Below are 23332 nucleotides of genomic sequence, written 5' to 3'. Positions count from 1 at the left end.
ATATGGAACAGATTGGGAACATTTGTAACATATATAATAAAAAATTTTTAAAAATAATCATGTGCCAGTATTCAGATCATGAGAAAGTATAAAAAAATTCTATCACTCTTTTCCCCTTGCCATGCTAATTCTTCCTCCTCTATTTGAGCTGGCAAAATAAACGTTGAGCTTGGGCCAACTGGATGTCTTTCAGTAGAAACATTTATTTATTTGGACAGATGTTTGTAAATGTTGCTCTGAGGGAGAAAATGAACTAGATTGGTTCACCAATGCTACCAAAAATCATCACAAAAATGTTGATTTAAATGTAGTGTTTGAAGTTGCCCACTTGTTCCCTGGATAGAGTAGAGGCACTGGGAAAATATGGAATTTAAATAATCCAACAAAAAGCCATGAGAATATTATTTTAAATTTTCTATAGAAGCATAATAGACTAATTCTCTGAAAAATAAAACTCTCACTACTGCTCATAAAATAGAATCAGTATAACAAAATATGAAGCAGAGATTCCTATCAAGAAATGAGGCAAGTTAGAGAGTTCCCTTTTTTATTGCACAATCATTATAAAGAAAAGCCGGATGTGTGATGGAACACCCTGCACGTGCCTCCTCCAAATGCATTCATTCAGAGAAACTGTGTATTCTTTTATTAAATGTGCATTTTGAAGGAATGCATGTTCTTTGACCTTAGCTGCTGAACAGCTGTGGCAAGCTCTTTAAACTATCACATAAACAAAAACGTAATTGTCCATATAAATTGGCATCACAATGTCCTAAGAAATTTAAGGCATATTTCTTACATCATATATGCAACAGAAAGAAAAGTAAAACCCAAAAGAGATACATTCCACGTGATTAAAATGGTTTTCCTGTCAACATACCTGTGAACTCTTTGATGAGTTCTGAGAAAAGGGCAATTTCTGTGCTCTTCATGAAAATTGCCAGAGGTATTTGGGGCCAGTTATTACCATAGACAAAATAATCTTCCTCAGTCTACTAGCTACCTAGGAATTCCTCTCGAATAAAACAGGTTGAACAAATCTGCATACAATGGGATATTAATATTTCTCACATATTTATTTATCATTTTTAAATAGGAAACTTGTACCTATAGAACTATCCTGAATATAAAACATAAGAGAAATTATTAAAATAAACAAGAAACACAAATATAAAAGTACCACTCAAAAAGTATTGCTTAAGGTTCTAATATATTTATCAATGTGTATAAGTTATCTGACTTTTCATAGTTTTTATGAACTGTCTTCTCCTCAATAGTCAATTAGTTTAAGAGCAATACTGACCAGCTATTTCACTTTAGAATATTAAGTTTTTCAGCTCACAACTTTCAAAAAAATGTTCTGCAAAGGACAAAAAGCTATAATTGTAAATGACTCAGAGATTTTGTGATAACATTATAAATTCATATCAGAGGTAATATATTTGCACATTTTTTTTGTCTGGATAAAGTAATTTTTCTTCTTTTCTACATGCAGTTATTTACAGGAATATATAACCTCTTATTCTTTTTCTTTCTACTCCAGATTGTCAAGGTTATGAGAGCAGCAAGAGAGATCCTGTCAAAAATTAACATTTTTCAGTTAAAGACCACTGTTAAGTAATAGGCAAATAGTTTTTCATTGACCTAGAAAAAAAACAGGTTTTATGGTACCCTCTGATGAATAAGATCAAAGCAGTTACTGGCACAATATTTTCCTTGGGAACGTCAGCATACATCCACATACAAATAAGAAGACATTATCAACTAACTTATATCTTATAGTCCAAAATAGGATTCTTAAATGTTTAAGTTGTCTCTCTTTAGTCTTCTAGATCTCCTACTGAATGAATGGGCCTTCTGTTTATAAACTAGTCAATTTTGAATGAACAACTTCATATGAGAAATAATTTACTAAATGAACTTCAAATGTGAAATATAGTTGCCTCTTGTTTCTTAAGGTTTGAGTTGGTGACTCAGAAATTTTTAAAATCAATTATTAAGACCAGATTGGGGAGTGAACGGGTAGTAACTGAAGTGGAAAAGTGGAATGAGGAAAGGATTTCTTTTACCGGGTGAAACTTGAGAATGTTTAAATGCTGATGGCTACAACACAGAAGAGAGCAGAATTTGAAGGTATAAGTGCAAGTGGGAAATTGGCACAACATGACAGACAAAATGGGAAGTGATGGTCTTAAGTAAGAAGGAATTAACCTAGTTTCTGTAATAAAGCAGGATGGGGGCAAGTGTTAGTGTGAATTTGGCAGCAAATAATTCAGAGGACTCAGATGGTCTCCTTTTTTCTCTCCCTCTAAAGTAGAATGTGAACGCATCTGCAGAAGATGTAGGTCTGAGGAGAATGGAGGTCTCTGACAAAAGTCACAGACAGCAGAAAAAAGATTGGTGAGAGAAAAATATTGGGGTTACTTGCCAGTGCTGAATTCCCAAATGAAGCTGGTCCAAATTCCCCTGCATTAATTTTCTCCTGCAGCACAGAGGTGCGCAAATGTAGCCATGGAGAAAGAGTATTATTCACTGGTGGCTGTAGTTATGATGTGGATGTCACCAAATGAAAGAGGAGTGATGGGATTTAGGAATTTTTGAGCGTGGTGAAAGTATGGACATAAAATCCAAGCTAAATAGGGAGAGAGAAGAGGACTGAATGGGGCTGATGCACTGGGAAAGGATATAAGTTTTTAAAAAGAGGATAGCAGAAGAGCTGATACAGCAAGCTGAAAGGAGGAGATAGGAAGGAATGATATGCTTGAATTAGTAATTTTCTAACAGGAATGATTTGGGGGTGATGACAAGATTCAGAATACCACATGGGAGGTGTCTGATTTGGAGTAGAGAACGACGTTGGAAGTAATGAAGCCGTGAACTTAAAGGTTAAGTTTTGCATGGTTGATCTATGTGGATATAAGAGCACCCGGGGTGATGGCAGAAATTGCCTTCTGTATAAAGACAGATGATGGGATGCAGATAAAAATAAATAGCCAAGCACATTTCTAGTGATCCTTATAAATGAAAGAAAATGGTTCAGAAGTTTTAAGTATGGTTCATCATCATATTTCTTCAGAAGTAATTTTTCTTTAAAGTTAATATAGACTTCCAATAGCTAAAGTATTTGAGACTCTTTAAAAGAGGTTAAGAAATCTCTATTCTTCCAAGAATTTTGTAATTCATTTGCCTAGCAATCGTATCCCAGTTAAGCCCCAAATTAAAATTTAAGTATGTAAAATCTGAAATAAAGACATTTAATTGTATGTTTGTATATGTATGTGCATAAAATATAACATACATACACATTCATACATATTTTTGAATGAAAATTCTTTTATTATAGCACTATTTTTTATAAATCCCTGGCAATAGGATATAGATAATCACTGCCCTTATTAGAAATGTGGAAACAAGGTAGAGATGTTTGCTTCCTGAAAGGCTAATTTTAAGTAACTATGGGAAAAAAGCACATCTTCAAAGACCTTATAAAAAATACCATACAGAGCTAATATAAGATTCTATATTTGTGGAAATAATAATATAGAGACTACTCTATATTATAAAAATAATATAGAGAATAATCTCCAGATTGACAGCATTATATTTAAATGTACCTTAGTCACTTTTTTCTTTTAATAAAGGAACTTAATTATCCTTGCTATTAGGCACTGACTTTGAATGTTTTACTGGGATGAATAATGTTAGATTGATTCAAGCACACATTTAAATTTCTTACATAACTTATTTATTAGTGATCATTACTATTCTTATATCAAACTTTGAGATAATATGTGTGGCTAATTATATCAAGAAAAAAAATCAACTTTATAAAGCAACTATACCACTTTGAAATTACCTCCATTTCTCATTCTTAAAAAAAGGAATTTGATTTGAATACACTTGTTGCTCATTCTGAAGGATGGGATGGGGTCAGATAAGAAACTAATTATTCTCTACAGAAAAATTTATGCTACTCTTTTCAGAGTATATACAGAGAGATTCTTTTTTGACTCCCCATGGAGACCATTTAAAATTAGATAGGGTACTCAAGGTCCAGTTGAAAGACTGGACTATATACTCTTTAAATTGTGGCCTTATCCTGAGATCCTAAATAACTCAGAGAAAACAAAGGCTCAGGAGACCTGCACTTGTTTATACCACAATGCTTGGAAAGTTATGTTTCTTCATGTGTGGAAGGAAATAGCAATTTCTACCTCAAAAGCTTTGTAAAAACTAAAAGAGAAAATACGTGTAACGGGTGTAGAACAGTGCCTAGCATACTGCCACTACTCAGTGTGATTATTAAATATTACATATAAAGTAGATCATTAGTACCATTACTACACAAAGAATGAGGAGGTAAATGGAACAGGATATACGCACAAAAGGAGACAGAAGTAGTTATAAACAAGAAATAGATATTAAGTATATTAAGAGCAAGATGGGAAGTAGAGAGAGAGAAAGCTGGTGAGCTAAATAGGAACCAGATAATGTAGAGATTTAGGGGCTATATAAAGGCATTTGGAATTTATCCTAGGGACACTAAGAAATGATTGAGGGATTTTAGGCAAGTTTAGAAATATGATTTAGATAGATCTCTTTAACTGAAGTGTGAAGAATGGATTAGAAGAAGGCAAGGCTGGAAACACAGAGATTGTTATGATGGTCTGAGAAAGAAAAGAAGAAAATCAACACTCGAGAGATTTTAAAGAGCTAGTATCTAAGTCATAGAATAGGGAGGTGACAGTGATCGTGTACGGAGGTGCATAGAGGAAGAGTAGGGACAAGGCAGAACGAGTGGCAAAGATGAAGCCCAGATTTCTGGTTTGGTCATCTGGGTGGAAGTCACTGCTCTAGTCCCTGTTCCATATTCTTAGGTTTTCTTCTTTTTCCACCCAGCTTCTATTCATGTTTTCATTTATTCAGAAGATATGTTTTGAGTAGCTACACTACGCCAGGCATTGAAAATGTTTAAAAAATCAGAGGTTCTCTGTGTTCAATTCTTTGAATTATGTAAAGAATCACAGAATCTCAGGGCAGGGACAATTTAAAGGGCATGTAATCCCGTCTCTCAGCTGAAGTTTGAATCCCTCATATAATAATCTTGCCACATCCACATGCTTGGCAGGTCTATGTTGGACATAATCATGAGGAACAAGCCTCTTTCTAGGCAGTCAATTCTTTCTTCTCAGATCTGTGATTGTTGACAGTTCTCTCTTAGATGCAGCTCAAATTTGTCTGTAACAATCTCTCACTCTTGGCTCAAGATCTTTTCATGCAGGACACATCTGCTTGCTCTTTTTTCTTAGCAGCATCTGGATCTTTGTTGTCCACACGCCATACATCGCTAATTATTTCTAACACTCCTTGAAGACATGGTTCGCTGTCATCTTGCTATGCTGGTCATGTTCCTCTGAAGAGATGCTGGTTTGAATACATCTACTTTAAGCATATTTCCCAGAAATTAACCCAATATCCAGCTATGATCTTGTCAGTGCATAGAATTTTGGCCATATCAATTGCTTTCTGTATATTGGAAATCATTAATATCTTTATCAGGCATTGTTCATTTGTCTTTTTTTTTTTTTTTTTTTTGCAGAAACATTTTTCTTAGGAGCTGCAGTTAAATGATACATATCCCCTATACACAAGTAATCAATATGTATGGTCATGAAGTTGGATGCAGATTTATATAAATGACACTGTTAAACTTCATTTTGTTAGATTTGCATCTCTCTTTAAAGGTCTTCCTTAAAATTATTTATTTAAAACGGAACTGTGTCTTTTAGCTTCATGCTTTCACAAATCTCATATTTGTATTTAAATCAAATATAAAAATGCTGAGTCCACCATCTTCCATTTCACTGTCATCATCAATTCACTTGTTCAACCCCTGTGATTTTAATTGTCCCACCAGTTATATTTCCATGTTGTTAGTCTCATTCCAATCTTATGTTCATTGAGAAAGTAATTGAAATACCTTGCTAAACTCAATATATGGTATTTCTACAGCATTTTTCCTCATCTACATGTCTAGAAAATGTTTGAAAAGTTTAAGGACACAGCTTATTCTTAAGGAACTCCATTTACTCCTGATAGATAATCCCCTTTCTTACTGTTCAAAAATAACCTAATAGATGTTTTACATTTATGTTGGGAAATAACAGTGAGGTGACCAGTCTTTAGCTTGGAGAACATCCTTTAAATAAGAACATTAGGTGGCTTTAGGCTTATGACACTTTTCTCATTCTGTTCAAAGACTAGAGACTTAGAGAAAGGATCATGGCCGCTGAAATACTTAAGTACAATAATTTGTTTTCATGACTGTCTCTCTATAAGCTCTTTGAAGAGTATAACAGTATAATTCAAATATCAGTAGTTTCTAACACAGTTCTTGGGACATAATAGGCATTAAGTGAATGAGTGAAAAGTTATCATTTGCATGTTCCATTAATCCAGGATTTACTTCACTCAAGACAAACAATGTGGATTTTTTAGAAAAGGAGGTTATTCTTCTAGTACGTGTAACTATCTGAGTTTTCACTTACTATTATTAATTCTTATTCTTTTCATTTTTCATAAACAGAAAATTATGGAGACTATACAGGGCTTCTGGTTCTACTTACTCTGTAATCTATTAACACTGCATTGTAAGTTCATTACAGCAGCCCTGTTTCCTTCATGGTTTTTTCCTTCTTCCAAATATATGTATATATACATATATTTGTTTTTTGTTTTTTGTTTTTTCCCTAACAAATTTCAATGGATTTTGGCCTTTAGCCTTTGGCTATTATTATTTTTTTAGGTTCAAGGAATTCTTAGAATTGTCCATGGCTGGAGCTTGGCAGGGCTATCCATGATCAGATGGTAATGCAATGATAGCTCTAGCTCAGGGCAAGCAGAGAGGACAAACTTCTGGATTTCCAAGTAGGAAACTGGGACATATTTTCCCAGATAAATATTGAGAATATTGGGTTTATGTTCTGAAATATTCTACTTTATTAGAGCTTTTTGAGTTGATTGCCCAAGAATATTCCCCTGTAACCATGTCTGTGCTAAATGAATCCTTGACTACAACTAATTGATCCAAGTACAAACATCTCTTCTAAATTAGGCCAATCAGATTCTTTCACCTAAAACTTAAAAATGTGAAATGGAAAAGATGAGTTTTTGACAATACTCTAGAGAAATATTTCATAATCTGTTATAGCTGGAATTTTAGAGTTGTCCTGGCTCTGTTCTTTCTGCAATCTCTGAGATATTCTAATATCCTACCAGTGAATTTCCCATTTTGCTTTATTCAGCCAAATTTAGTTCCTATAACATTCTTACAAAATATATTTTTGTGGGGGAAGCAAAGACATTTACCTTCCATATATATGACCTTACTTCGATGGGAAAATGTATTCAAAGCTTCTAACACGTCTTACGAATAAGCTCTAGAATACAACTCATTTATAAGTTTAACTTGGCACATAGGCACTTAATAAATATTTATTGAATGAAAGAATGTTGCGGAGTTTCAGTGATACCTTTAATTATGAATATTTTCAGTGACATTTATTTTGCTTAGAGATATGCAAACTCTGAAACTTCCAAATGCCAAAGATTAAAAGTGCCAACTCTCAAAACACATTAAAGTTTATGCGCTGAAGGAGACCCTTAGGATTGCAATAGAAATAAATTAACTAAATCTATAGAGCTTCACTTTTATGTCTTTGAAGTTCTAACATAAAGATTCATTGGTAGTGATTAACTGTGACTGTTATGCTCCAAGGATAAAACTATTTCTCTGCAGGATGCTGCTGATAGCTGTGTTGGAATGTTAATTTCATTTTAATGATGTTGAAAAATTGATTTCAAATATGAAATCCATATTCACTTAGTGGTGATATCCATTCAGGAGAACATAGTAAATCTAACATATAATAATATATTACCTATAACTAAAGATTGAAAATGATAAATTAGTATATTAATATTCACATGGTATCTCTCAATTTAGTCTCAAGATACAGAAGATTTCAACATGCATATATGTTTTAATAAAAAATTACACAGTGTTAAAAATGCAGGAGGAAAAAAATCAGCAGATAAAAAACTGATGCAAATATTTCAGGATTTATATTTCTGCTTACTACCCAGTAACCATTCACTGGGTAGTCTATCAATTTTAATACGTTCACTGCCTATCAGGGACTGTTGTGAGAGTTAGACAGGTGTATTACTACTGAAACAGACAACTTCATCTTTAATCTCAAAAGTCTGGGTAAAAATAAACTTCTTAGAATGAAAGTTAAGTCTAGAAATAAAAATCTTTTAGGTCGATACGTGTAAGACTGTCTAGTCTAATAAGTTTAGATTAAGAATATAAAGTGAAAAGTGAAATGTAAAAATTCATTTGAATATAAATGTACTTATGACATTTTTGAACCTCAAAGACAGAAGAACTCAAACTTTCAAGAGAAAGAGAGAGAGAGAAAGAAAGGAAAAAGAAATCCTATATGTTATACACAAAAGAATGACAATTGACATTTGACGTAACTGGAAGCCAGAAGAGCAGTACATTTAAAGTTTTGAGGAAAAATTATTTTAAACTAATACTTTCACAATTTTCAATTAATTTTAGGTATAAAATATATTTACAGATCTCTAAGGATTTAGGAAGTTTGTCATAAACCTTATCAACACAGTTCTAGAGATGGGCAATTAGCAGCTAAATATGTTCCAGGAGAAAAAAAAAAAGATATGAAATCTGAAGAGATAGTAATACAAATATATTGATACTTCTAAAACTCTTTTTTAGGAAAAGATGCTAATTACATAAAATTTCATTTTCTTCCTTGCGAGTTCATAGTTATTGATTCTAGAGTTACATATTCATGGAATCATAATATTGTAGATGATATTTTTAAGGAGAGATGGGGCTTATACTGGCATATCTTGGAAACCCATGACTATGCAGCTCTTTCTGTGTCAGGTGACTTTATCTAACTTGGGGGTTCAGTTTTAGGAAACTTCCTTTTTTTCCATATACCTAAATCATGTTCTAACAGCTATATCAGTAGCAAAGCTGACATTTTGATCTCTTATTGTCTGACTCCTTTGTCCGTCATCAAATAAATTGTAAACTTTGGCAAAGAATAGAGTTTCTATTTACTGGGTACTAAAATACCCACATCTAGATTTTAAGTGACATTAGGGGAGTTAGGGAGTTAAAGAACATTCAGAAATTGAGGTTTTTAGTGGGCCAGACCATGTACGTTTTTGACCTTGCAGTAGCTTCTATTATGCTGTATGGTTATTTTTTGGAGTTATATGGTTGACTTTCATTGCCCATCTTGAGCAAGTAGCTTTAGGTTTTAGTCTAAAACATTTGTTGGAGAGCTAAGAAATGGAAATAAGTTCTTGAGGATCAGGATGATAGGTATAAAAGGGAAGAAGTGAAATTCTCAGGTCTAGTCTCAGAAATGGGGAAGATGTTCAGTTTATGTTAAATCAGAAAAGATGCTTGCCATTCAATGAAATCAAACAAAGGATGATGGAAAAGATCTCAGATGGTAGTGACGTATTGAGAAAAATGTAGAGAATCACAATTTTAATATGGAGACACATATTGAAAATAATAAGTGACTCAATCCTTAAAGATTAGGAGAACTATATCACAAGGCTACAGAAAAATTGGTCCAATTTTAAAGGAGAAGACTAGACAAATTAATGTGAAGTACTCAAAGAATTACAAGATGTTTCAGTTTGACACAATTATTGTAGCTATTAACTGTACTCTGTATAACCCTGGTGAAGAAATTTCTGGAAATGAAGCTTTAAAGGAAAGTACAACAAAGATAAGATGTAGTAAAAATGAACCAGGAAGAACAACAATAGTTTGACTTTAGACCTTAAGATTAGATGTAGTTCTGATGAAAGAATAGCACCTGAGTGATAATACACAATTCAGGAAGATAATACGCAACTCAAGAATTTTTAGAACAGTGCGTGCTTTAGCAGATCCAGTATTGTTGATTTCCTATATTTTTTATCATAGGACAGTGCGTAGAAATACAAGAAAAACAAATGTTTGTACCAGAAAGCAAAGTGAAAGTAGAACAATGTAGGAACGCAAGTCTAGTAAGATGCTTTAATCTACACATGTTTAACTTGCTGGATCGTAAATGTACCTCAAATTAGACCTTTGTTTGGGACTGCCAACACTGCAAATTTCTGAACTTTGCAGGAATTTGGAATGTCTTGAACACTGCTTTCTGAAAGTATCTGCCCCATATGGCTTTTAAAAATGTGTCATAAGTAACTTATTTAAAGATTTCTCCCAATTAAATTTAAATTCACAGATTGTCAATTGTAGATACCTGATATCCTAGTAAAGTTAAAAAGAAGATTTTTTTCCAGTTCTGCTATTCCCACAGGTAAACTAATGAATCTCTGATATGAACGTTGGTACAGTGATCATAAGTCTAAGTACTGTGTCCTGGACACATCATTTGGCTTGGTCACTGGATAGAATGTAGAAAAACAACTGGTAAGAAACCACAGTCATTGCAACCATGCATGTACAACCTCTAGTGTTTCACATTTTGAAACAGTTTGGTCCATTTCTTGTGTATTTTTTTCCAAAAAAAAGTTCTTGAATTTTTTTCCATTTCGAAAGTAGACAAGTAAAGATGAAATCTGAACACAGAAAAGAATATGATTCCTTCAAGCACACTTAAAGAGGTATGGTGTCTTTTAAAAACAGAATATTAGAATTCTTTAAATAAAATTTTAAGTAGTTTAGAAAATTTAAGAACCTGGTCAATGTTTAATCATAATTAATAATACATTTGATGGAAGTAAATTTTGAAACAACGTCATTTAAAAAAATTTACCTTGCTTATCTTGTTAAACCCATTACGTGAAGCCACTCCACTCTTTGGTAACCCAGAAACCCAGGCACGGTGCCATGGAAGTCCTGAATAAATATTAGCTCTTCCTTATATGTCTTATAAATACAGGTTGCATATTTGTGCTCATAGGGCTTTGCTCTGAGATGGTCAATAATAAGAGAGAGATTTCTGTCCTTTCATTAATTAACAATGCTTTGCCTTGTTGGATCCATTTTAGCGCCAATATTATTACTCTATAGGAAATAGTTGTGCTAAGAAATGTTAGCCTTTGTTGTGTTATAGTTTGTTCTTAATATTCAAGGCAAGTATTCTATTTACTACACTTAAAAGTTATATTTTGCCAAAACATATTGCAAAATGAAACAATAAAGTCAAGCATAGTAAGATTTTCAAACCAAGTCCAGAACTAAAATCACTTTCTGACTGTGAGGATACTTAGGATTTAAGAAATAATTCCATAAAATTAATATCAAATCAATCCAACAATGGCGTAAACTTAACAGTTGCTGAACTTTAATTCTAAATTTGTGATATTATTAAGTTATTGTATAATTGGAATTTTTAACTTTAGTAGTTGTTAAAAGGGACACTTAACTTGATCCCATAAACAACAAATGAAGTATATGAGGCATTGCCTCAACACTGCCTTTTATGCAATATGAAAACTGGCCAGGTTGCCACTATTTGTAAATATTTCATTGTGGGGAAAATGAGAATAAACTTTTAAGGGAAATAAACGGTGTCCATTAGCCAGGCTAGTTGATTATTCTTATTTGTTTAGATTTAAAGCAATCTGAAATAAATACATTCAAAATCCTTTAGACATCAAATAAATTTTAGAGTCTATTAAAGGAGAATATTTTTTTGAAGATTTTTTTCTCAATAAATAACCATAAAATATAACATTTATTGATAGGAACAAACAGATTGTAATAATATTTAAATATATATTTTTGAGTGATCAGTAATGAAAGAGGAAACATTTATTAGTAAGGAATGTGACTGAGCATTTAATTGTATTCAAGAAATAATGCTGCCAAGGTCACTTCTTATTTCTGCACAGTATTTCTACTAAATTTAGGTATATAACTAATTTTAGTATTTTGTAGAAAATTAATGAAATTAGTCTAGTGGACTCTTCTACAGCTTGTCAGTACATATTTCTTCATTATTAGCAAACATCTGCAAAGCAAGTGAGAGGCAAAATATGAAGTAAATTAATTAGCCTGACTATACAACTACGTTATAATAATAACAACTAGAGGTTAGAGGAATGAACATTCTTTCATAGGAAAGAGGGTAAATGTGAAAACTGTAAACACCATGTAATAAATATTTGAGAGGGAAGAAAAGGAGTAACCAACCAATAGATTCTGGAATAAAGAGAAATTCTTTGGATTTTAAAGAACATGGTCTAAAGGTGCTATTTCATCACTGAAAATGTTACTATGCTTTAAAAAAATATGTTATATATGGACACCCTTGCTTTCTAACAGCTGCTGAGACTCCAAAACTGCCAATTTTGCAAGTCATTTAAATTTTCCATATTATATGTGAATGAAAAAATACACTACCAGTTTCCTGACAGATGCAAAACAATCTGCTGTGAGTCTAAAATAAGTTTATATTCAATCCGTCAGAGAAACATTCTCCTTTTAAATACTCCGTTTTAAGAGGAGGTCCTTTAATTGTCGTGAGAGGAAACACAAAGTTGGATACTCTCTCATTTTATCATACCAATTCAGTACTGAATTTAACATCAAATGGAATATTACATTATTTGTAAGGCTGCATGTAAATATTTTAAATATATTTGTTTTGAAATAAATGCTTTGATCTCAGAAAAAAAACTGTTTATTTCTACTATGAGCCAAAGATTTTTATTTTAATAGCCCATTATAACCATGAAACTGGAGCACCAAATAATTTTAGGGAAACCAGGGCAATATTGGCCTCTATTGTTTTGTTTCCAGTACTCTCTTTTTAACTCCCGACAAACAATGAAAGAAAGTAAGTAAAAGTTAGAAAAAGGAGGAAAAAAAAATCTCCAAACCTACTTTTTCTTCAGTCTTCTATCCTTCTCAGCTTGAGTTCCAAGTTTGCCTAACCCCAGGGACTCCTGAGCTGCAACTTCAGTCTCCATAAAGCCTCCTGTGAAGAAGTAACTATTCATGTTAGGTTGGATGTATTGTGTTAATTCTGAAATCAAATTTTTAAAAGTTTATTTGAGCAACTGTTTAGTATTACATTTTTTTTTCTTTTTGGCGGTCTTTGCATTTCTAACACAATATGCATTCAATGGCATGGGTACCTACATAAACATACACTGAGACAATGAAAAAAAAAGGTACCTATTGGTAGACCATTCCATCGCACTTAGTAGCAACGTAATACATGTGGTCTGTACACCGACAAACACTTGAATATACAGTCTGCAACCTATGAGGTCTATTTTTCTACTTTTCTTAAGAAAAATGAGAATGAAAAATGAAAAACTGTGCCGTGTGTGAGGTTTTTTTTCTCAGTGTTTGAAACATTTTAAGGTTTTCATATATAATGAAATAAATGATAGCCTAATGAGCAGAAACTCAGGTGTATGTCTTCAATTCCAAGTTGAGAGACTGGAGAAGCATTTGCTGAGTTATCCAAACTTTCTGTATCTTGCTCTGGAACCCCCTTCTGCTCATCTGGCTGACTCCTATATCCTTCAGTACCAACCTGACTTCCAGAATTTCCTAGGCTCTGGCAGGCTTTGTTTTGTTTTGTAATTTTGATAATAATATGTGAAAAAAATTTCTAAATATTTCTTCAAAAGACCCTGGTAAGAATTGTTTTTACTTAGCAGGTTACAAATTATTTGATGTAGTGTCAATTTTATTGGCTTTGGGATATATCCAATATATACAACCTTGGAATAAGAGGAAGAAGAAAGTGTGTTGGGCATCAAACAATGCTACAAAGCAATTATTTAGTATCTTTAAACATAAAATATCTGTTGTAATTAAAAAATGAGAACTTAATCCTGGGCTCGGTTTTATTGTTGCTATTTACTATGTGAAAAACATGAAGTCAAGGTAAATGAAAAATGCTCATTATTTTTAAGTGGGTTAAGATATATATATATATTTTTAATTGGAAGATATTTCAATTCCATTTAAGCTCAAAATTAGGTGGAAAGATTTAAGTTAATACTAACTCTTAAAAGACTACACAAAAACATTCACCAATATATCAGTTAAATAAGTACTGTTAAAGACAATTTTGCTGTAATTATTTTTCATAATTCATTTAAACAAATAATTTAAATACTCAACACTATTAATTCTGGAGCATTGATATAAATAAGTTGATCTCATAGCCTAGTAACTTTACTGTACTGGATAATTATAAGAAAGTCCTCTTTAACTGAGAACACATTGATTGCTATCTAGATGTTATTCAGGGATTCAGAGTTTGAAGACTGAAATGTATTCAATTACGCACATAGGCATTTAACACCTAAAAAACTTTTCATTGTGAATGATTTTCGTTGTTGCTATCATTAGGAAAGTCATGCAACAGTTGACTAAAGTACTCTTGGGGAACATTTTTAAACATGGGAATTTCCATTATGCACAGCGAGTGAATATTTTCATTTTATTTCTCTCATTGGTGTATCTGCCCTACTGTACGTTCGTAAAGTACTATTCACAATTTGCAATTAACAGTAAAATTGTTCTCTTGAAATATAAGTGGAAATGAATCATGATTCAGTTAAAAATTACAAAATTCTTGATCAGTCCAGATGGGGACAAAAAGATTGATGAGTAGACCCATTCCATAAACAATGAGACATTTTCAACCACCATGTGGCTGAATGAATCAGGCTTTTTGTTCTTCTGAGCAAAGAACATATAAATTATGATTAAAATTTTTGTCAAGAAGACATTTTAATTAGAGAAAAGAACATTTTTTTAAAAAATTAACTCTTCAGAAGAGAAACAAAGAGAGCTCTAGAGGAATTCTGTGAGTCAATACTAGACCCAGAAAAAGTAGATGTTAAACTTTTCTTCTCATAAATAAAATTATAAAAATAAAGAGCATGAGGAGCTTGGAAATAATCTGAGCACTTCAAAATCTAAAATCCTTTGAAAAGAATTTAATAAAGAATTGTCACCACATCCCGTTTGAAAATGCCAATGGAAAATGACACTTAAGGCCACAGTAGGGAAAATTATTTTTAAGCAGCATATGACACTTAAGGCCACAGTAGGGAAAATTATTTTTAAGCAGCATTTTAAGCATACCCTTAAGCAAAAGTCAAATTATGTGCATTTTTGAAGCCCAAATAAAATACTTCTACATGAGAAAAACATTCTTTCATAGAACTGATCTGGCTGCCCCATAAATCCCAGGTTCGTCTTTCCAACCACCTCAACACCTAACTGGTAGGGTGACCTCAGTTAAACCAGCTTATGAATTCTTTTACTCTAAGGATGACTATCTAAATCTGGTGAGAGTCTGCTTCAATTTTTCCTGGGTATCAGTGGAATCCCATGGCTGTGTGGACTTTAGGAATATCTATTCATCTAGACTAGTGTTTTATTCATTAATCACATATGGCTGTTGAGTACTTGAAATGTGGCTGGTCCAAATTAATTGCTCTGAGTATAAAATATGCAAAAGATTTTGAAAACTTAGTACAAAAAGAAAACAAAGAAAATAAGTTATCTAATTAACAATTTTATATTGATTACATGTTGAATTAATTTTTTTCTATATTGGTTTTTTAAGTAAAATACATTATTAAAATTAATCTCATCTGTCTCTTTTTACTTGTCTTAATGTGGCTACTGGAAAGTTAAAAATTATATATGTAACTTATATTTGTGGCTTGCATTATATTTCTGTTTGGGCAGTGATATATACTGGAGACAGTACCAGTTTCCAGAGGGAATGTAAACATTTGCATATGTTGGTGGGGGAAGAGGGGCACATTTTTAGATATCACAATGACTGCAAAGTGCAAATGATATTTATTCTGCAGGAGACAAGAATTCTGAACATCCTTCAATGAGCAGAAAATTCTTTAGCTTGCCCATCTTGAAATGGCCAGAGTGCTCCCAATGAGACACAATGGCCAGTGGAAGCTAAAGGTTACTCATTCTCCAGGAGACCCCTTAGGAATATGGAGAGAGCATCACTAACTCCACCCATCCTATGGCATAAGGTGCTCAGGCATAGGAGGCTTGAGTCCCGTGAGGCAGTGGATACTCACATAATAAATTGCTTATCACCTTGTCAGTGTCCCCTAGTGGTTGCAAATGCAAAAGCCCAAGCCAAAATTCATGCCTTCAATAAAGTTCTCTGGGCCATCTATCACTCAGGCATACTCTTTTGTGAGGTTGTCAAGGACCTGGAAGTGTTTGAGACAGGATCACTTTTAGGGTTTGAGGGACCTAGTCAAATATTTTTTGCAGCTCCCTTTGTATACAAACATTTTCAGTAACCCCAAATTAGTGGGACAATAGTCTAGTGTGGTCCAATCTCATATGATACCATTCTGACAGCAGGAGTTAGTGATTCAATTGTTAGACCAGCCTTCTGGAACCAGGGTCAGGCCTCTGGTCCAGAACAACCCCATAGGCAAGTCTCTGGGCTCCCCAAGGTATCTGGTGAACACAAGATATGGGATAGAGAATTAGGGAGAAACGGGGACCCAGGTGCACATGGTTTGGTTGGATTGGGCACCCTGCCCAGATGGCAGTGCCTTCCTGGCTGGTTCCAGGATCTGAAATGTAGCAAAAAATCTGAATGCTTCTAGAGACTAGACCCACACAGGTCGAGGTCTTAGGTGAGGGTGTTCTGCCTGGATTGCATTGCCAGCCCCAACCTCTCCCAGGCACCAGAAAGATCTTAGAGAATTTTAAGAAAGGTGCTACAAAGTGTGAGGCTTCCTAAGACCCAGGCTGAGGAATTCAAGGAAGGACCTTCATATGCCCAGATTTTTGGATGGTACTGGTTGGAGATATCTGTTCATTTGGGTGGTGAAACCAAATATCTCTATGTTCCCTGGGCCTCAGACTCCATTCAGAATAATTTATCTCATGTTGGCCCTTGAGGTACAAGTCTGTAGGAATTTCTGGCCAAAACCCGCATTGTAAAAGCTCTGCATCTCCATTTCTCCAGCAGAGTTCCCTGGTATCGCATTATAAAGGGAACTCTAATTCCAGAGAGATTAAGACTATAATCTGCTGCTGATGGGTAGTTTCACCTTTCTTCTACTTGACCTCTCTTTGGTATTAATCCACACCACACATTTTGATTTTAAATGCACTTGAATTTATAAATGATTACTTAATTGTTTCATGACTCTTAGTCTGTTAGTCCTCTGGGGGGGATGCACCTAGGCACCATGCCTGGCTCATAAATCGTACACATAATAAATGCATTTACAATTGAAGCTAAACACTGCTTTCTTCAAAAGAAGACCCTTTCCCTATGCAGAGCATGACTCATCTCTAATTGATACTTTGGGGATTTATATTGTATTTTCTAAGAATAATCTGAATTTTGGGGTAAAGGCCAGCACAGCCACCCAACTTGTATGTGTAGAAAGATGCTTGCTAAATAATGCCGGTGCAATGTTGATGTTCATTCTGTCAGTATGGAATTATTTTCTTCATTATAACAAGTCAAAACATTCAGATCATTATTATATAATCTGACAGACAGCCATAAAGGAAGGAGAACTGCAATTTAGCAGGGAAAAAAGTCTCTTTGAAATATATTGCTTCTCATATGCACGTAAAGGAAATTTGCAAGAGTAGTTTTTATCTATTTTTTTTACTCAACAATATATGCATTTTATATATCTGTAATAAGGGATACTGACTATAATTTATATACATATATTTTCCTCTTTTACTACTTTTTCCATAGCTTTGCTATATTTTGATTAATTCACCATTCTTGAAAATCTCTTTGTCTTTGATTTGTTTCCCTCTTGTAATGCCTCTTTTCTTTCTGCTTACCATTCACTGTAAGATCTGCTAGAGTAGTCACGTGTGTTCTGTTCTTTCTTCTTCACAGTTATTATTATTAGGACTCTGAGGACCTGGGAGGGCTGGTGTTTCCCAGGTAGTAAAAGTGTTAAAATCATATGGAACAGACGATTCCCCCAGAAGTAGTAAGTGTTTTAACATCACTACCTCTTCACACTCTATTACCATCTTCCTAAGCTGGTTAACTGCCTCTGAAGCATGGTACTTGATTGGTCTGACTCCTGTCACTTTTGCTTGGATACTTGACCCTGGAACCGCGATCATTTCCTTCGTGTGCTGTGTCTGCTTCAAGTCGCAACTGCTTCAAGTTGCCGCACAATCTCTCCACAGCTAGGTAACTTGACCCTCAATCCTTATCATTTCTTTTCCTTGATAATTTGGTTTCTTTTGCTTGATAATTTGGTTCCACATTCCGGATCCGGGCCTGTACCCACTTCCTAACTAACCATAAAAAGATCCAGCTTCCTTTCCATCATGTTTCCCTTGGAATTTGTTCTTTCATGTGGCTTCGGGGCCCTTTTTTTCAGTGATAAGTCCTATTTGAAACTCAAACGTTACACCTTTTCAATTCTGTAGGAAAACTGCACTTAGATGTTCCTAATAGAATCAAACATATCTAGGGAGAAGAAAATTAATAGTCTGAACTCTTTGCTAACATTATAACTATATGTTTTATAAGAAAATTTATAATATATTCTGTGATGTCTTTTTTTACTATTGCCTTGAATTGTTCTTTACTTTTTATGCATTTAAGTGAGATATCCTCAAAAAGTTATAAACTTTCTGAAAAAAAAAATCATGTTTTTAATTACATTAAGTTCCTAAGCATGTTCCACAGGACTAGGAGCTCAATGAGGTATTCTTTTTGTTGGAAACGGTCCCAACAGTACATTGTCTGGAACACTAGACCAGGAAGTGAGAGCTGGGAACCACTGCCAACTCTCCTATCAAGTAGCTGCTTTGCCTTGATGATCATTAAAATCATCTCAGCTTCTGTATAGCATAGAATGCAGGTCATTACATGATCTTTAGATATATACTAACTCTGAAAGTCTGTAATTTTAAAACTAAAATGTATTTTCATAGTAAATAACTCATAGTATATATTTTGTAGAAAGAAGAGTTGCTGGATCTAAGGTTTACATGTTAGAATGTCATAGGTTCAAGGTTACTAGGGTTGAAACAGATCTTTCAACCAACTGCACCTTCCATTGCTTGGACCCCTTCCACAGCAGTGCTTCCTAGTATTTATCTAGCTTCTGCTTGATAATCTCCAGGGACAAAGAACTCATTATTTCACAAGCTGGCTCGTTTGTATATAATTCTGACTCCCCGTGTTCTCTTTCTTACATTGGGATGAAGTTAGTCTTTCTACAACTTTAACACTTTGACTAGAGTTTCGAATCCTCACTCAACAATGAAAAGGCCAAAGAGTCTGCCATATACAGCTTTTCAAATATTCATAATCAGCCACCCAGACAGGTCAGCAAGGAGAATGAACATACCCGTGTACTTAGCTGCTCCTCACATAATTTCAGTCCTCCTCATCAGCTTAATCCTCCCCTCCAACCTTTTTCCAAGGTTATCATATGCCTCTGAAAGGGTAGTAAACAGAAATGGATGCTATTCCTTGCCCCTTGTTTTACAACAGCAGAATAGAATGGAAGAGTCTTCCTTTATCTCAATACTGTATGTCTAGTAATGTGGACTAAATTTATTGACTTTAGAGTTACATGAAAAGTCTACATTTTTCTTGTAAAAATGCTCCTGAGAGTTACTCTTTTAAAGTGGGATATTTTGGATCTTCCATAAGTCAGTTTTTTTGAGGTAGTCTTTAAGGAAGAAGACATTTTTTTCATTTGTGATTTCTTTGCATACCAGTGATTCATAAATCAGATCACTGTGCTGTTGAAATACTCATGTCCAGGTGATTGGGGGATGTGTGGATCAAGAACAGAGTGGATCCTAATCATGCCACTAGAAACCTGGATCCAAGGTGGCATCAGTCTACTCATCAAGGAGGAGTATTCAACTGGTTATTAATCCTGCCTAATTTTTCCATCACCCAGGCTCCATTTTGACATCTTGTCTACAGGGTTATCAAGAGTCACAGCTCACCCAAATGCCTTTCCTGTTCTGTTACTGAGTAACTTTGCCAAAGAAACAAACAAGCTTCATTTGACATGGCTATTTTAAACACAATTTAATTTGCTTTGTTTCAAAATAGGTTGATGCCTTCAGATAAAATTAAAAGTCAAGCCAGTCAGGATTCCAATTACTGATGCCTAATCGTCCATCTTGAGGTTCAGAACCCCTGCTCCTGGTTGTCTTGACAGGACAGACAATGAAGCAGGTAAAAGTTTTCTGGGCCAGAAACATACTGAAGTTTTTGATTTGTTTTAAATGAAAGTTTGTCTATGTTTGTGTACTATCCGTCTCACGAAATTGAATGTTCTTTGATGCCAATGCCATGCTTTAACCATTTTCCTAAGTCCATGATTGGTACTCTATAGTTCACATTGGCTCAACACGTGCTATTCACTCAACGCAGGAATAAATAAATGACTTTGGATTATCAGCATTCCCCTGCCTCACTCCTCAAGACATCAACTCTCTCAGCCTTCAACGTCCTCCTGTTAGTGCCTCTTTTCTGGATAAGGTTTTGCTTGCAACTAAGCAGATAGAGGCAAAAATGAGAGTTTGGGAATAGGTCCACTTATTTGTATATTTTGTTCACATAGGGTACAACTTCATTGTATTCATTTTCTTTAAATTTTAAAATTACTATACAAAAATAATAAATATAAGAATTTTATAATTCCCCTTTTGGGCAGTTTTTCCAATTATCAGTTTATTTTGGTTGGTGGTTTTGGGCATTGTTCTTACATGTCTATGCCATTCACTTATATCTATCATTTGTTATAGATACAGCTTTTGTACCAAAATTTTTTAGAATCTGTTTTTAGGAAGAGGTCACCTATTTCAGATGTACAACTTAAGTTTACATCATCATAAATATAATTGTGTTTATCATCATCAAATTGCTTTGCTAATGTCTAACCTCTCCTTCCATATTGGTTAAGACTGAACTTGTTCTAGAGTTTTATGTGTGGAAGTCAGGATACCGAAGGTTGACAGATCAGGAAGTAAAAATAGTTGTGGACAACTCACTTAAGCTTGGGTTATAAGAGTAGGGAAAAGATAAGTGAATATTTGGTGAAGATGGCAGGATTAAGTAACGACTTTTAAGATATAGATTAGCTATGAGCATGTTTAAAGATTAATGGAAATATCAGAGATACATTGCATCTGGATGCATTAATTGGGGTGGAGGGGGGAGTTGTGGTCTTTGGGCTGTTAAGTCTTTAAAGGACGTTATTATATCCTGAATCTATTATATGCTCTAGGAAGTAAGTAGAGGTATTTATTGGCCCTGCTGTCTCCATGTCACTTAATGAGATCATCAAACCTGCTTTTGCATCTTTTCATTTTGGTGCTTGTAATATATAAAGAAAAAGAAAATAAAAGAAGAAGAGAGAAAGAGAAACTAAAACCAGATCCCTAAGTCTGCTAGAAGGAATATTTCCTCTGTCAGGACACTCTCCTCAAATTCAATTGTGACTTTCAAGGAGACATGGCTCGTATATATGTTTTATTTTTTAAAATACTTTACCTTTAAAGTATTTTTAGCTTTATTTAAATGCTTTTCAATGTGTTGCTTCCTTTGAGTTTTGGGAGTTTCCACAGTTACATTGCCTCTGCTATAACACATTTGTAAAAATAGATTATATGTATATTGAATTTGATTCTCCACGGTTTGTGGTTATCAATGCAGTCACATTGACTGATTCGTCATATTGACTGATTCATCATATCTGAAGTTCACTTTATTACCCTATCTTTTCAGATTGTTGTGGAAGGAAAATAATGTCCCCTTTACAAATATCCTCCTCTGTGAATTACTAAGAATTCCTCCCTTGTTGTTTGTCATTCCTGATGAAATTGAGTGAATATTTCCATAGTTCTATTTAGAAAGTTTTCTTCTTCCACACCTCGTTTCATTTAAAGGCATCTAGCATAGCTACTCTCAGGTTAACTTATATTTCTTTGCCTTTATAAGCTAAACTCTTTAAGAGTTCTAATCTTGGGATATGGTTCAAAATTTCAAATTTTGTTCTTTGACACCATCATCCTGCTACCATATTACTTTCCATGCCACCATTTCCTATCTTCCATTTCTATTTTCACTGGTAGAAGAGAGAACACTAACAATGCTCCCATGTCTGAGTTTTCTAGGTCAAGATTTTCAAATCATGATCACTAGAGATATTTCCCTAATTTCTTCCGATGTGTGAGTCAGCAGTACGATGTGGTAGCTCCTGGGTTTGGTAAGTTTTCACCATCTTCCCCTCACAACTTGGATATGACATCTTTCAGGACAGAAGTAAACATGAGTCCATATCCCTCAACAAAAGCACTAGTGGTACCATATCCCATTTCTTCTGGAAAAAAAATATGATTTCCTGAAACCTGCTTGTGCTTGTGTTTTCTTATTTTCTCAAGTATTATTTTCAGTAAGACCTTTATTCTTGCTTTCTCCATGAGCGTTCATTCACCCTCAGTGTCTCTTCTAGATAGCCCCAGAGGTGTAGATTTCCGTCTTTGTCTTCTCATCAGCACTGCAGTCCTTACTATGCTACTGACACTGCCTTTGTTTATACTCTGTTGTTCTACAGAGTAAAATAAAATTGCTCAGAGCTCAGAAATCTTCTCAGGTCTATAATGTGATCTTGAATAACTATTACTATTTTCTGACTTGGATGGAATTGATAAGAACCTAACCATAATTGATTTCCTTCTCATCTATTCTGACATACAGACACACAGTCACTGAAAATGGTTAAAAAGCCTAAGTTTCCAGAAGCTTCTATATTTTTCTAGACTTTAAATTATATCCTGGATACCTTGATTTTGAATATGAATAGTTATCAAATAAAACAAATTCTAGAACAATGTCTCAGGATGTATATTTTATATCCCCCCAATAATTACCTTTTCACTTCTTTCCTTATGCAACAATACTTTTCTTTTTATATATCTTAAGGGGTTCCTATCCTGCGAAAGAGAAACCCAAGGAGGATTTAATTCTCCTGATGATAATACTCAACCACACAACTGGCTGCCCATGTGTTATAAATATTGGTTTCCTATGGCTTCTGATATTTTGTATGGGTTTCATGCTGTGGAAGTGGGGAAAGATTTTTAAAAAAAATAAATTTACTTATTTTTACTTATTGGCTGTGTTGGGTCTTCGTTGTTGTGTGCGGGCTTTCTATAGTTGTGGAGAGCAGGGGCTACTCTTCGTTGCAGTGCACAGGCTTCTCATTG

The 23332-nt window shown here is 34.1% G+C and overlaps 1 protein-coding gene across 3 annotated transcripts in view; it reads right to left on the bottom strand.

The window, feature by feature from the left end:
* The window catches only part of PPFIA2 (PTPRF interacting protein alpha 2), a 451253-nt gene that overhangs the window by 57593 nt on the left and 370328 nt on the right, over positions 1-23332 (bottom strand). For all 3 annotated transcript variants that reach the window (XM_057741285.1, XM_057741284.1, XM_057741283.1), the window contains one exon: positions 12959-13052. In XM_057741285.1, the coding sequence (XP_057597268.1) occupies positions 12959-13052 (94 nt within the window). The remainder of the gene's footprint in view (positions 1-12958; positions 13053-23332) is intronic.

Source organism: Hippopotamus amphibius, chromosome 7 (assembly GCF_030028045.1).
Source record: "Hippopotamus amphibius kiboko isolate mHipAmp2 chromosome 7, mHipAmp2.hap2, whole genome shotgun sequence".
In the NCBI taxonomy this organism is placed as follows: Eukaryota; Metazoa; Chordata; class Mammalia; order Artiodactyla; family Hippopotamidae; genus Hippopotamus; species Hippopotamus amphibius.
Note: the sequence above shows the minus strand (reverse complement) of the source record. Positions and strands in the feature narration are given on the sequence as shown.